The 12,805-nt window shown below is 44.4% G+C and overlaps 2 protein-coding genes across 2 annotated transcripts; both read right to left on the bottom strand.

Annotated features, from left to right (window-relative positions):
• Positions 1 to 5,479: 5,479 nt before the first annotated feature.
• LOC149387764 (uncharacterized) lies at positions 5,480 to 8,953 on the bottom strand. The gene is made up of 4 exons (XM_089622246.1): positions 8,050 to 8,953; positions 6,470 to 6,940; positions 5,891 to 6,174; positions 5,480 to 5,753 (listed from the first exon to the last, which is right to left on the bottom strand). Exons 1-4 carry the CDS (start codon positions 8,948 to 8,950, stop codon positions 5,622 to 5,624), a joined length of 1,788 nt encoding a protein of 595 aa, XP_089478372.1. The 5' UTR covers positions 8,951 to 8,953; the 3' UTR covers positions 5,480 to 5,621.
• Positions 8,954 to 9,022: 69 nt separating this feature from the next.
• Positions 9,023 to 10,599, bottom strand: LOC149387763 (uncharacterized). The gene is made up of 4 exons (XM_089622245.1): positions 10,580 to 10,599; positions 10,408 to 10,509; positions 9,808 to 10,333; positions 9,023 to 9,045 (listed from the first exon to the last, which is right to left on the bottom strand). Exons 3-4 carry the CDS (start codon positions 10,322 to 10,324, stop codon positions 9,023 to 9,025), a joined length of 540 nt encoding a protein of 179 aa, XP_089478371.1. The 5' UTR covers positions 10,325 to 10,333; positions 10,408 to 10,509; positions 10,580 to 10,599.
• Positions 10,600 to 12,805: the final 2,206 nt, after the last annotated feature.

The raw sequence follows: 12,805 nt of genomic DNA, 5'->3' as shown, positions 1-12,805 counted from the left end.
TGAATCAAAGAGAATGACTATAGCGAGGTAGTAATGCCACGTCACACTGATGCCTTAACAGCCCCCCTCAAACTCAAGTCATCCAAACTGGTGACATAGAGTTTGGAACGCAGAACAGGAAAGGATGAGCTGGAGATAGCCTTGGTAAGCATGTCTGCAACTTGATCACACGCTGGAACATGTTTGACCCGAAGACTACCTTGAGTAACTTTGTCACGAACGAAATACAGATCCATCTCAACATGCTTGGTCCTGGCATGGAGCACGAGATTCACATACAGCATAACAACACTGATATTGTCACACCAGATATCAGGCACTCGAGTGCAAGGCAGTTGCAACTCGTCCAGCAATGAAGAAATCCATGTGACTTCAGAAACCATACCAGCCAGACTCCTGAACTCTGCTTCTGCCGAAGAACATGCCACAGTGTGCTGCTTCTTTGAACTCCAAGCAACCAAGTTGCCACCTAGAAACACACAGTGACCTGAGGTTGAGCGTCGATCATCTGAGTTTGCACCCCAGTCTGCATCGCTGAAGGCAGTAATATTGAAGTGAGAGGCCCTGGAAAGATGCATACCATAATCTAGCATGCCCGCTAAGTAACGAAGAATCCGTTTCACAGCACACCAGTGACTTTGAAGCGGAGAGTGCATAAACTAACAAACTTTATTCACTGAGAATGCAAGCTCAGGTCTCGTGATCGTGACATACTGAAGCCCCCTACAATGCTTCTATAAAGCTGAGCATCAGAAGCTATATCACTGCCATAGGCTGTCAATTTGAGACCACTAGTCATAGGAGTGTTACACGACCTAGCAAACTGCATTTTGGCTTTGCTCAGCAGGTCTTTGATATACTTGGTCTGACACAAAAGGATTCCAGACTCAGTTTTGAGCACCTGAATACCCAAGAAGAAATTCAGAAGACCTAAATCCTTCATTGAGAACATCAAGCTAAGCTGAGTGATGAGTTTCTCAACAGTCTTAGTGTCACTGCCTGTAACCAAGATATCATCCACATAGACCACAATGTAGACCTGAACACCTGAATCAGACCTGATGAACAAGGAATGATCAGTCTTAGAGGCATGAAACCCCAGAGAGAGGAGAGCTTGAGACAACTTCCCAAACCAAGCTCTCGGAGCTTGTTTCAAGCCATACAGTGCTTTCTTCAAACGACACATATGAGTAGGATAGTTGGGGTCTCTAAAGCCCTGAGGTTAAGCCATGTACACTTCTTCCTCTAAGTCACCATTTAAAAAGGCATTATTCACGTCTAGCTGCCTCACAGGCCAGTCACGAGAGAGAGCAACAGTCAGAATAATCCTAATGGTAACCGGCTTAGCAACTGGTGAAAAAGTTTCAGTGTAGTCAAAACCAGCTGTCTGACCATACCCCTGAGCTACAAGCCGAGCTTTGTGTCTATGCAAAGTACCATCTGCATTGTGCTTAAGCTTGAAGATCCATTTACAACCAATTGCTTTCCTATCAGCAGGTAGCTCTGTGAGATACCAGGTCTCATTCCTCATCAGTGCTAAGTACTAATCATTCATAGCAGTGTGCCAATCAGGAGATGACAATGCATCTGATACAGAGGTTGGTTCCACAGAGGCACTGAACACCTTTGGTTTATACACACCATTCTTGGCTCGAGTGACCATAGCATGAGTGTTTTCAGCAGGGATGGAAGCACCAGGAAGAGAGATCACAATATTTCCTGGACCATGCTGAATTGTAGGCACAGGTGTAGCAGGTGACCCAGCTGTAACAAAAGCTGAGGAGCCAGAACCTGCTGTCAATGGCGAGGACATAGGAGAGGAACCATAACCTGCAGGCAATGGTGAGTGCATAGGAGAGGGACCAGATTGAGCATATTGATCAGTCGCAGAGGCTGACACAGGACTGACATTGACAAGAGGAATAGACATGGATGGCAGAGTGCAAGGCTGAGACTGGGAAGAGGAGGGTGAGGACTGGAAAAGAGAAGTATAGGGAAACAAGGACTCATTGAAAATAACATCCCTGGAGAAATAGACTTTTCCAGACTTGTCAAGACACTTGTACCCTTTATGATCAGGACTCAACCCAAGGAAAACACACAATGTGGATCTGAAAGCCAATTTATGATTGTTGTAAGGGCGAGTGTTTGGATAACAAGCACAACCAAAAACTCTAAGATGGTCATACTTGGGTTGTTGATTGAAAAGAGCCTGAAATGGTGTACTGCCATGAAGGATATTTGTAGGCAATCTATTTAGTAAGAACACAGCAGTACGAAAGCCTCATCCCAGAATTTGAAGGGTATCCCGCTAAATTCACACAAACACACACACAGATATGCACGGAAATGACATGTTCTTATTGGATTTTATCCGACTCTCTCATTCCGAAGTCAGCTACATTCATTTTATTTTTTAGCATCGATATTAGATAAGCACACCGTCAGTGGCGGAGTAAGAAATTGAAGTCGGGGGTGGGGGAATCGAAAAAAAAATATAAATTTGGGCTAAAAATATAAAAATTGATAAAAAATAATAATTTAGGGTAAAATTTACCATTTTCAAAATTTCAGGGGGCGCATTTGCCCACCCTAGGCCCCACGTAGCTCCGCCTTGCATGCCGTGGATTGGAGGACTCAGTTGCAAAGTGATTCGAGGCACCAAATTGTCAACATCATGTAAGTCTTATGAACTCAGTAGAAAGTTAACTTTTAAGAGGTCTGCACTGCAAATCTGCAATGGTTTATAGATTCCATTTTGTGTCTCGTATGAATTGGCTTTGTTTACGTCATAGGAGGAGGTCTTCAAGAATGAATATATTTTTTATTTTATTTTATTATGAACAAAACTGAATCATCAACTTATCTGGCGCTATATTTCCTGTAAAGGATTATTACATTAAAGAAAATCGCCGAAGGGTTTGAGGAAGAGATCTACGCTGCAGCCACAAGCGAGGTACTTTCTCTATATTTAAATGTCACATCAACTGTTGGGATTCCCGAGTTTAGGGGAATCCCAACATGCATGACGCTTGGATTCTCGGGGTGAGGAGGCGCTGACACGTGTTAATATGCCCATTACGAGGCAACCGAAAAACAAAGATACTCGAAATATCTCGTCGAAATTTAGGAGAGTCAAACCATTCTCAACAATATGTCTATGCCTACGTTCAACCAATCCATTTTGTTCATGTGTGTGAGGGCATGGTTTTCTGTGTGTGACTCCTAGACTCTCTAAGAACTTAGTAAAAGGTCTAAACTCTCCTCCCCAATCAGATTGCACACATTTGATTTTGTGAGGAAATTGAAGTTCAACATAGGACTTGAAATTTTGAAAAACAGGAAAAGCTTCAGATTTGGCTTTTAGCATGTATATCCATGTGTACCTAGTAAAGGCATCTACAAATGTGATGTAATATTTGAAGCCATTCCTGGACTGTACAGGTGAGGGACCCCACAAATCAGTGACAATAAGCTCAAGAGGTTTGTGATATACAGTTTCTAAGGCAAAATAGGGAAATTTGTGTATTTTTCCATAACAGCAAGCAGAACAAACATCTTTGGCTGTGTTATTCAGAGATTGAGAAATGTTTAGTTTTGTCATGACATTCTGAACAACTTTACAAGCAGGATGGCCAAGCCTGTTATGCCAAAGTTGAAAAAGATCAAGTTTAGGTACACTAGCTGAAATGAAGGCTTTACAGTTTGTTATTTCCCTAGTACATGAATATGACTGAGAGACTCTAGACTTAGGTAAGGAATGGAGTGACACTTGAGCCTTGTCAAATACGTACAGTCCATCTATAAGAATTCCCTCCAAAAGTATAGTCCTGGTACTCTGGTCCTTGACAAAACATCGAGTAGAATGAAATTCAAAAAGGACATCATTATCAGTGCAAAATTTGGACACACTAAGCAGATTTTTGGTAATTTCTGGGACATGCAAGAGACTTTTTAGATCAAGTTTGTGGCTAGTAAAAGGAGACTCAAAAGATGTGTGACCATTATGCTTAATCAAGAGTCCTTTACCATCACCAATATGGAGTTGTTCACCACCATGGTACTCTGACTGTAACTCCAGGTTCTGCAGCTCAGACGTCACATGATTGGTTGTCCAAAACCACGGCCTCGTCCTCGCTAAGCACCACGAATTCCCTGTGATCCTCTGAAGTAACTGTTGTAGCCATGACTTTGTGGACCTCCTGAGAAATTGTATCCACCTCCATTGAAATACTGTTTCTGGCCTTGATAACCAGATCCTCCTCCTCTACGATCATAGTGAGAGTTCATCGACGAATAATTGGCACTGAAAGACTTAGAGCTCTTGGACTGAGGCAAATCCAGCTCAAAACTCTTCTTCTCAATTCTAGCCTCTTGAGCAAGGAGTAAAGCTTCAATTTCATCCACTGAAAACTTATCATTGCGAGTAGAGGTTGCCAATATAAACGTTTCATACTCATCAGGCAATCCATCACAAATTGCTTCCACATGATCTTTCTCTGTATAGGATTCTCCGACTAGAACTAGCAGATCAACTAGACTTCTAATCTTTAGCAGGTACTCATTCATTGTGATATCAATTTTCTTATTTCGAGAGAGTTGAGTTTTGAAAAAGTCTAATAGAATCCAATCAGAAAAAAGTCATTTTCGTGCATGTATAAAATGCAACTCAGGAGAGACAAAAAAAATACCTAAAATTCTGATTCGTTTATATTTTTCATTACTGAATCTTAATCTATTATTTTAGCGCACACAAATCGGTGCGTTCATAAACATAAGTCCTAAAAGAACTATTTCAGCATGGTGTTTAGAGTTAGACTGGATAATTGAGGCATTCCAGATGATGATAAGCTAGAATAGCTCTGAACTCCGACCGGATTCGCAATATTTTTTATCAACTCTGAACTCAATACTCTTGCACATTTTGTAAATTTAGGACAATTTCACTAAATTTAAGCAAACCTCAACTATCTTACAAATTCATTAATTTTTTTCAACTCTTTAGCTATAAACACATTTACAATCGTTTTTAACAAAACATCACCATGCGAGTAAGAACTCCTTCAGTCATTGACGAGAGAAGCCACGAGACCAACAGCTGATCTTGTCTCTCCCAAATCCGATACGCTGGAGTAACAACCTCCAGTTCTTCGTCTCCGAGCTCAGCAAACTTCACCGGTGCTCCGCCAGTGCTTGACAGAAGAAAATCTTGCAGATCATGTCCTCTCACTGTTGAGAGAACTTGTTTTCGCCAAACAAGAAAGTTATTGAGATCGAGTTTCATTCCAATTGGATTGTTGAACACAATTGGACTCACTCTCGCAGAATTGTATCCTGTTGTATCATCCACCACAGTCGTCGACTCTGTCGCCATGATTGGATCTCCCTTTCCGAAGCCGGGGTTAGGGCTCTGATACCATATCAAGATTCTAGAGAGAGATTGAGAGCTCTAGAGAGAGTAATGAATTGTATTGACTGAAGTTGTAATGTGCAGTACAAACACAGGTATTTATACTAGGCAATGAAACAGTAAAAAGAGTAAAGGTATGCCACGTAGGACAAGAGCATGAATCAAAGAGAATGACTATAGCGAGGTAGTAATGCCACGTCACACTGATGCCTTAACAAACAGAAAGTGCCCTTAAAGCAGTGCTAGCTGAAACCAAACTCGGAGAGCTAAGCTTGACCTGCAATGAACCCACGAGCGCTCCCGCTATTCGTATCTTAGCAAACTTCCTTGCATAGCCATACACCTGTAATTTAAAAAACTATCACAATCTTTCTTTTGCAGGACCAATCCATATATAATCTACCGGATCAAGAACTAAGCCTCAATAATGAAAAAAGAGCACATCTAATTCACCCTAGTTATAAGGAAAAAGTGTCTTACTTGTGAAGCCACAACACGATTATCGTCGGGCGTTAAGAGAACACGTATCGCATCATACAAGCTTTGGACGCTTCCGTTGCCGTGCGTATCAAACGCTCCCATGATTAGCACGTCTATTTTGAGCTCCACGAACGACTCTTTCAAAACCTCATTTCCGGTTGAAGCCGCAGCAACCACAGCGAAACCGGCATCGAGGATATCTATATTCTGGGCACAGTCGTTCATAATACCCACCACGATTGAAGGCCCACCACTGGCCCGGAATATTTCCGTGCTTTGGAGATCTGGAACGGGATAAGCATACATATTCAACACCAGGAACAAGCTCACACAGTCTGAGCAGCAATTTTATGCCTTCGAAATTTATATTATAAACGAACAAAAAAAAAAAAAAAAAAAAAAAACAAAGCCCCAAAACCACCTCCTATTTCCACATTCATATCTTCCATACACCTAGATCTAAGTGGTTATTTCAAACACTAGTTTACGTACATAAATATCACCATCCAAACAACTAGTTGTGAAAGAAAGAAAGGAATATTGTCCATAGACTGAATGGAAAAAGTGACGATCACATACCATGAAGCAAAACTGCCATCGCTTTTAAAGCCGAAAAAAGAGCTTTTTTATGCTCGACTCGAATCTTGCCCAAGGAACACACCAACTCCAGCGCTCCGTTCCTTGTCGCTATCGCCGCCGCGTTCCCGGATCCTTCTTCGCAACAGAGCTCGGCGAGATCAGCCAGAGATTCCTCGATCGAATCGAGACGATATCCGACATTTCGATCCTCGGAGGAGTCACAGTCCAGAATTCCTTCAAAGTCAAAGTCAAAGTCAACTACCGGCGAGACGAAGGCCCGCCACGATGCCGGCGGTTGACACGGGCCTTGCGAGCCTCGTTCCGGATCCGACGCTTCTGAGTCTCCTTTTCCATCTCTTTCACTGCGGTGACGCCGCGCCTCTTGTACATCTTGAAAGTGACCCCTCTCTCCGCGGCCATCTTCCGGACCTTCTCGGTGAGCTCGGCGGCGACGACCCTGTTGTAGAGGCTCTTATATATTATGAACCTCATTATTAACAAAAATCATTGGATATATTATTTCGAAAATATATGAAATTAGACTTTTGTCATTTTTAAGTAAAAAATGACAGTTTAAATCGTTTTTTTTTAATTATATTTTCATTCATACATTTTATATTTTTTTATCATGTGAAATATTATAAGCTTAGATTACAAATAAATTGCATATTGTTTTTGCGAGGGCTTGAATCCATGTCCTCACGCATGAGTGAGTAGACTTCACAAATAAAAGTTAGTGTCATCTAAAGTAGATGTTTGGACGTTAGTTTTTATCTTCGAAAATCATTGAAAACCATCGAAAAAAAAAATTAATCGTAAATTTAAAAGATTATAGATTTTTTTTAAAGAATTTTAGGTTTAAATACTCTCAAAATCATATATTTTTTTTATGGTAGACTCTCAAAATAATATTATTTTTTCCAAGGAAGCGGTTATTCGTGATATTTTATCAAGTATTAGGTATATTAAAATAATATTTTTTTCTCGCTGAACTATAATGACTTTAACAACTATCTCTCGAAATTTTTAAAAAATGCATTTTCCCCCTTTACGTTAGACATTAATTTCTTTTTAGTCCTTTTGTCAAGTTTAATGTTAAAATAGCCTGAAAATGGCCACGTGCTTCTAACGTGTGGCCTAAAAGTGGGTATTATGGTAAACGTATTTGCAATGTAAAATAAAGTTCTCTCTCTCTCAACGTAAAAAAATATTTTGTTTTCTCCTCCACTGGGCCCAGCAGAAGCTCCTCCCAGTGGTCGTCTATTTCCACGGCGGTGCTTTCCTCATCGAGTCGGCCTCTTCGCCGACTTACCACCCCCTCCTCAACTCCCTCGCCGCCGCCGCCCCCGCCGTCGTTGTCTCCGTCGACTACCACCTCGCCCCCGAATACCCCCTCCCTGCCGCCTACGACGATGAATGCACTCGCCGCCCTCCGCTGGCTCCCCTCCGCCGCCCTCCCCCGCGCCGCCCTCACCCGAATCTTCCTCGCCGGATACAGCGCCGGCGCCAACATCGCCCACCGCGCCACCCTGCTCTCCGGCGGCGTCGGGATCCGCGGCGCGGTGCTGGTTCACCCTTACTTCTGGGATCGGCCAAGTGGAAAACGTGATCGGACCCTCGAGACTCCAACATCTCGACCGTCCCGGCCCAGCCGCTCTTCTCCAAGGTCTCCTTGTAGAACCAACCCCTCTCCCTAAGCCCGTCCTTCTCCGCCACGCACACCAAGACCCTCTTGCACCCGAGCCTCCCCAAACTCCGGTCCTTGGCCGGATTCATCAACACATCGTCCGACCCGTCCCGACTCCCGGGGCACGCGAACCGCCATATTCCCTCCGCCATCGCCCTCTTCTCCGGCTCCATCCCGACCGCCTCCGAGCCCCAGAAATAGGGATGCACCAGCACAACTCCGGCCAAAACCACCCCCATCGCCGCCAGAGCCGCTTCTTTCCCGGCTCGGACGGCGAGGTTGTGGGCTATGTTGGCCCCGGCGCTGTCGCCGCCGAAGTAGACTCGCGAGAAGTCGGCCCAGGAGTTCAGCCACTCGTCCGGGCCGGCTCCTCCCGCGTGGGCCGCGGCCCAGAGGACCGCGGCCCACGAGTCTTCGTAGGGGATCGGGACGGGGTTCTCGGGAGCGAGGCGGTAGTCGACGGAGATCGCGACGGCGTTGGACTCGGCGACGAGGGACGTCACGGCGGAGTGGTATTTTGCACAGAACGGGGTTTCGACGCAGAATCCCCCGCCGTGGAAGTATATCACCACCGGGAGTTTCTGATTGCGATGATCTTCTCTTTTCGCGGGGAGGTAGAGCCTGGCGGAGAGGTCGGTCTCGGCGGAGATCACGGCGTCTCGGGACTCGACGCCGGTTTCGGGGTCGAGCGAGGGAGGGACGAAGTCGACGCCGACGAGCCGCTCGATGTGGCCGTCTTTGTAGATCTTCAGGAACAGAGAGAAATCGCGAGCCACTTCTTCACTGGGAGACATGGTTGTTGTTGTTGTTACTGTGGTCTTGATCTCGCTGCATGGGTAAGTTGGATATCGGAGATGTGGTTGTTATTAGAGAGTGAGCTCGGATTGAGCTTGACAGCAAATACATTATTCGTGGAGATAATTGTTTTGGTGTCACTAGTACAATTGATAGCATCAGGTGCGACAAAAGTCGCACCTGAAAGCATAAATGTCGCACCTGAAAGTATCATCAGGTGCGACTTTGGATGCGACAAAGTCGCATCTCCTGATGATATTAGGTGCGACTAGTCGCACCTGAAAGTCATCACTATCAGGTGCGACATTTTAGGTGCGACAAGTCGCACCAAACGTCGCACCTAAATATCCCTCAAAATAAGAAATTAAAGCGTGAATTATAGTATCAGATGCGACTAGTCGCATCTGATACTCTTCCCGCGAAAGTATCAGATGCGACTAGTCGCATCTGATAGTAATTCCCCGCGAAATATTTGGCGGGTGTTAGTACAATCCGATGCGACTAGTCGCATCCGATACTCTTCCCGCGGAAGTATCAGATGCGACTAGTCGCATCCGATTGTCTGTAGTATTTTTTTTTAAAATGCTGATTCTATTAGAATCAGCCATTTAAATATATAAAAATTATAATTTAAAAAATTAATTAAATAATTTTTTTTGTTATATTAAATAAATAATTTGAATAATATTAATTAGAATAAGTATATAAATAATAATATTAAATTCATAAAATTTGATAATTTACATTCAATAAATTAAAAAAATTACAATTTATTCTTTTTGTTTCCCTTTTTCATTCGAAGTCTGCCAATTCTGGAATGCACGGCCTCCTCTTCCGCCAGATCTTGCTCGTGTGCCTTGGCGGCCTGATGCGCTGCCGCTCGAACGATGTCGCTGAAATTCTACCGAACCTGGCGTCTGATCAGCATTTGGCATGGAAGCGGATGGCGGCGTCTGAACATTCGGCATTGAAGCGGATGCCGGCGTCTGAACATTCGGCATTGAAGCTGATGGCGGCGTCGTGGCAGGGTGCATCATCGCGGGGGATGTCTGCATGGGAGACGGATGCTGCTGTGTGTAGGCAAAGAACTGTCGCTGAAACGCCTCCATCTGAGCTTGTTGTGCGGCCAACGCTGCTTGTAGCTCGCTAATCACTGGATCTGGAACGCGCGTCGATGAAGAACCTGAGGACGAGCTGTCGTCCTGAGCCTGAGCCAAGAGATACGAGGATCTCGGGATCGAGGGACCTATCCCGACATACCAATCTCGACGTTGCCCGAGAACAGTATCCATCGCAAACTGCTCCGCCTGGTCTATGTCAAACATTTGGCCTGACTCCGCTGCTTGTCGCTGCATATCCTCGACTTGAGTCATAATTCGCGCCTTCAAACATATGTTAAAAAAATTATTAAGATTATCGAAACTTGATTATTAAGTAATTAACACAAGTAACTTACAAATGCTTGTTGCGCCCAAGCTGTCGTCCAATTGCCTTGATCGTCTTGATGTTTTTTCTCCCACGTGTTTAACGCCGAGGCCAAAGTCCCATCTTCCCTACTCTGCAGTTCTTATGAAAATATGAGTAATGTATTTATTGCAAAAAAAATTACAAAATTAGAATAAACTTACGTTCAAATGTCGATGAGCCAAAAAAGAAATCGACCCTTGTGTGGACTTCGCTCAAGAGATCCAAATGCTCGCTGTTATTAAAAACATTACTTCAATAGCAATATATAAAAAAGAATGAATTGAAACACATTCCCAACGATAACTTACGTCAAATATGGATCCACTTCAGGACAGTTGGTATAGATGTACCACTCCGCGTTCTCTTTCTGTTCATCGTCTAATACTATCGGTTTCATCATCCCATAAGGCACACACATCTCGGATCGAAAAACAGAGAGCTCTTGCACTTGAACTTCATCTACACTTTTTTTATCTTCAAGATACCTTGCAACGAACGTCAGAGCTTCTTCTACAACATAAGCTTCCGCAATAGATCCTTCTGGTCTAGCTCTATTTTTGACAAAATGTTTTAATGTCCCAAGGTATCTCTCAAATGGGTACATCCACCGCATATGCACCGGGCCGCCATACAACGCTTCATCTGGTAGATGAATCGCCACGTGAATCATGATCGTGAAAAAAGCTGGTGGAAATATCATCTCAAGCTTACACAAGATCTCGATGATAGACTCTTGCGCATTTTCAAGATCTTCTACTCTCAAGGTTCTCGAACTTATCAGCTTGAAAAAGTTGCAAAGCTCGGAGATCGTCTGATGTATTTCTTTTGGCACAAAAGGACGAATACCAACAGCCAACAACCTCTGCAAGATCACGTGGCAATCATGCGACTTCAAACCTGTGAGTTTTCCATCAGCAGTCACATTTTTCTTCAAATTCCCAGCAACCCCATCTGGAAATTTGACAGATTGGAGGAACTCGGTAAATCGCTGCCTCTGAACAAGGGTTAAGGTGTAAGATGCTCGCGGTTTGTACCACGAATCCCCTTGTTTTTTCAAGTGGAGAGCGGTCTTGATGCCCAAGTCCATCAAATCAAACCTCGCCTTATCTGTGTCGTAGTTCTTCTTTTCTAAGCTGAGCAAGGTTCCGAGAAGATTCTCGCACACGTTCTTCTCTATGTGCATGAAGTCCATGTTATGCTTCAACTCCAAATCTGACCAGTACGGCAACTCGTAAAAGATGCTTTTCTTGGCCCAATTTAGTTCGCACTCGGCTCGCTTTCGTTTTCTGCCCACAGAGCCAGCATGTTTGCCAGTTGTCGTGCAAGAGACACTAGCCAACTGAGCGAGTATGTCTTGCGGAGTCAACTTCTCGGGTTTACTGCGTTTCTCGTGGCGATCCTTGTAGTGATCGGTGCTTTTTCTCAATCGGTGACGCATACGCAAGAATCGACGATGGTCGTAGTAGACGATCCTGTTTCTGACTTTCAAAGACGGCGTGTCAAGGTTGCACGTCGGGCAAGCGAGATACCCTTGGCCACTCCATCCCGATAAATAGGATCGAGCTGGAAAATCGTTAATCGTCCAAAGTAGCGCGGCACGCAATCGAAACACTTCATCGTTGGCGCCATCTCGAACGCGGAATCCGGTCTCCCACAGTTCTTTCAACTCTTCGACAATTGGCTGCAAAAACACGTCCATGTCCTTTCCTGGTGAGTGAGGCCCCGGGATCAAAAGCGTCAGCATCAAGTACTCTTTCTTCATGCATAACCAAGGCGGCAAGTTGTACGCAGTTAGTACCACAGGCCACATGCTGTACGATAAACTCATTTCTCCGAACGGATTGAATCCATCCGCAGCTAGTCCAAGCCGCACGTTTCGAGGCTCTGCAGCAAAGCCTGGGTATCTCTCGTCCAGGTTTTTCCACGTCGTACCATCCGCAGGATGTCGTAGAACACCAACTTCCCTGACGCGATCTCTTTCGTGCCACTGCATCAAAAGCGACGTGTGTCGAGACGCGTACAACCGCTTCAATCGATCTTTCAGGGGAAAATATCGCAAAATCTTTTGCGGTATCATTTTCCCAGTTGGCTTCCATCTGCTCTCGTTGCATACTGGGCACACGTCGACTTCCGCGAGATCTTTTCGAAATAGGACACAATCGTTAATACACGCATCGATCATCTCGTATCCCATGCCAAAACGCTTCAGCTTCGCCTTTGCCTCGTAATGCTTCTCCGGAATTCGATTACCAGCTGGATGAGACTTCTTCAAGAGCTGCAAGAGTTCTGTAAAAGACTTGTTCGTCCAATGGTTCGTGACTTTGAGGTGCATCAACGAAACCAAGAACGACAAAGAAGAAAACTCTTTGCATCCAGGGTACAATTCT

Source organism: Urtica dioica, chromosome 8 (genome assembly GCF_054948205.1).
Source record: "Urtica dioica subsp. dioica isolate 48M chromosome 8, U.dioica_male_clone48M_v1_H2, whole genome shotgun sequence".
NCBI lineage: Eukaryota > Viridiplantae > Streptophyta > Magnoliopsida > Rosales > Urticaceae > Urtica > Urtica dioica.
The sequence above is the reverse complement of the archived record's forward strand: the minus strand, read 5'-3'. Positions and strand labels throughout refer to the sequence as shown.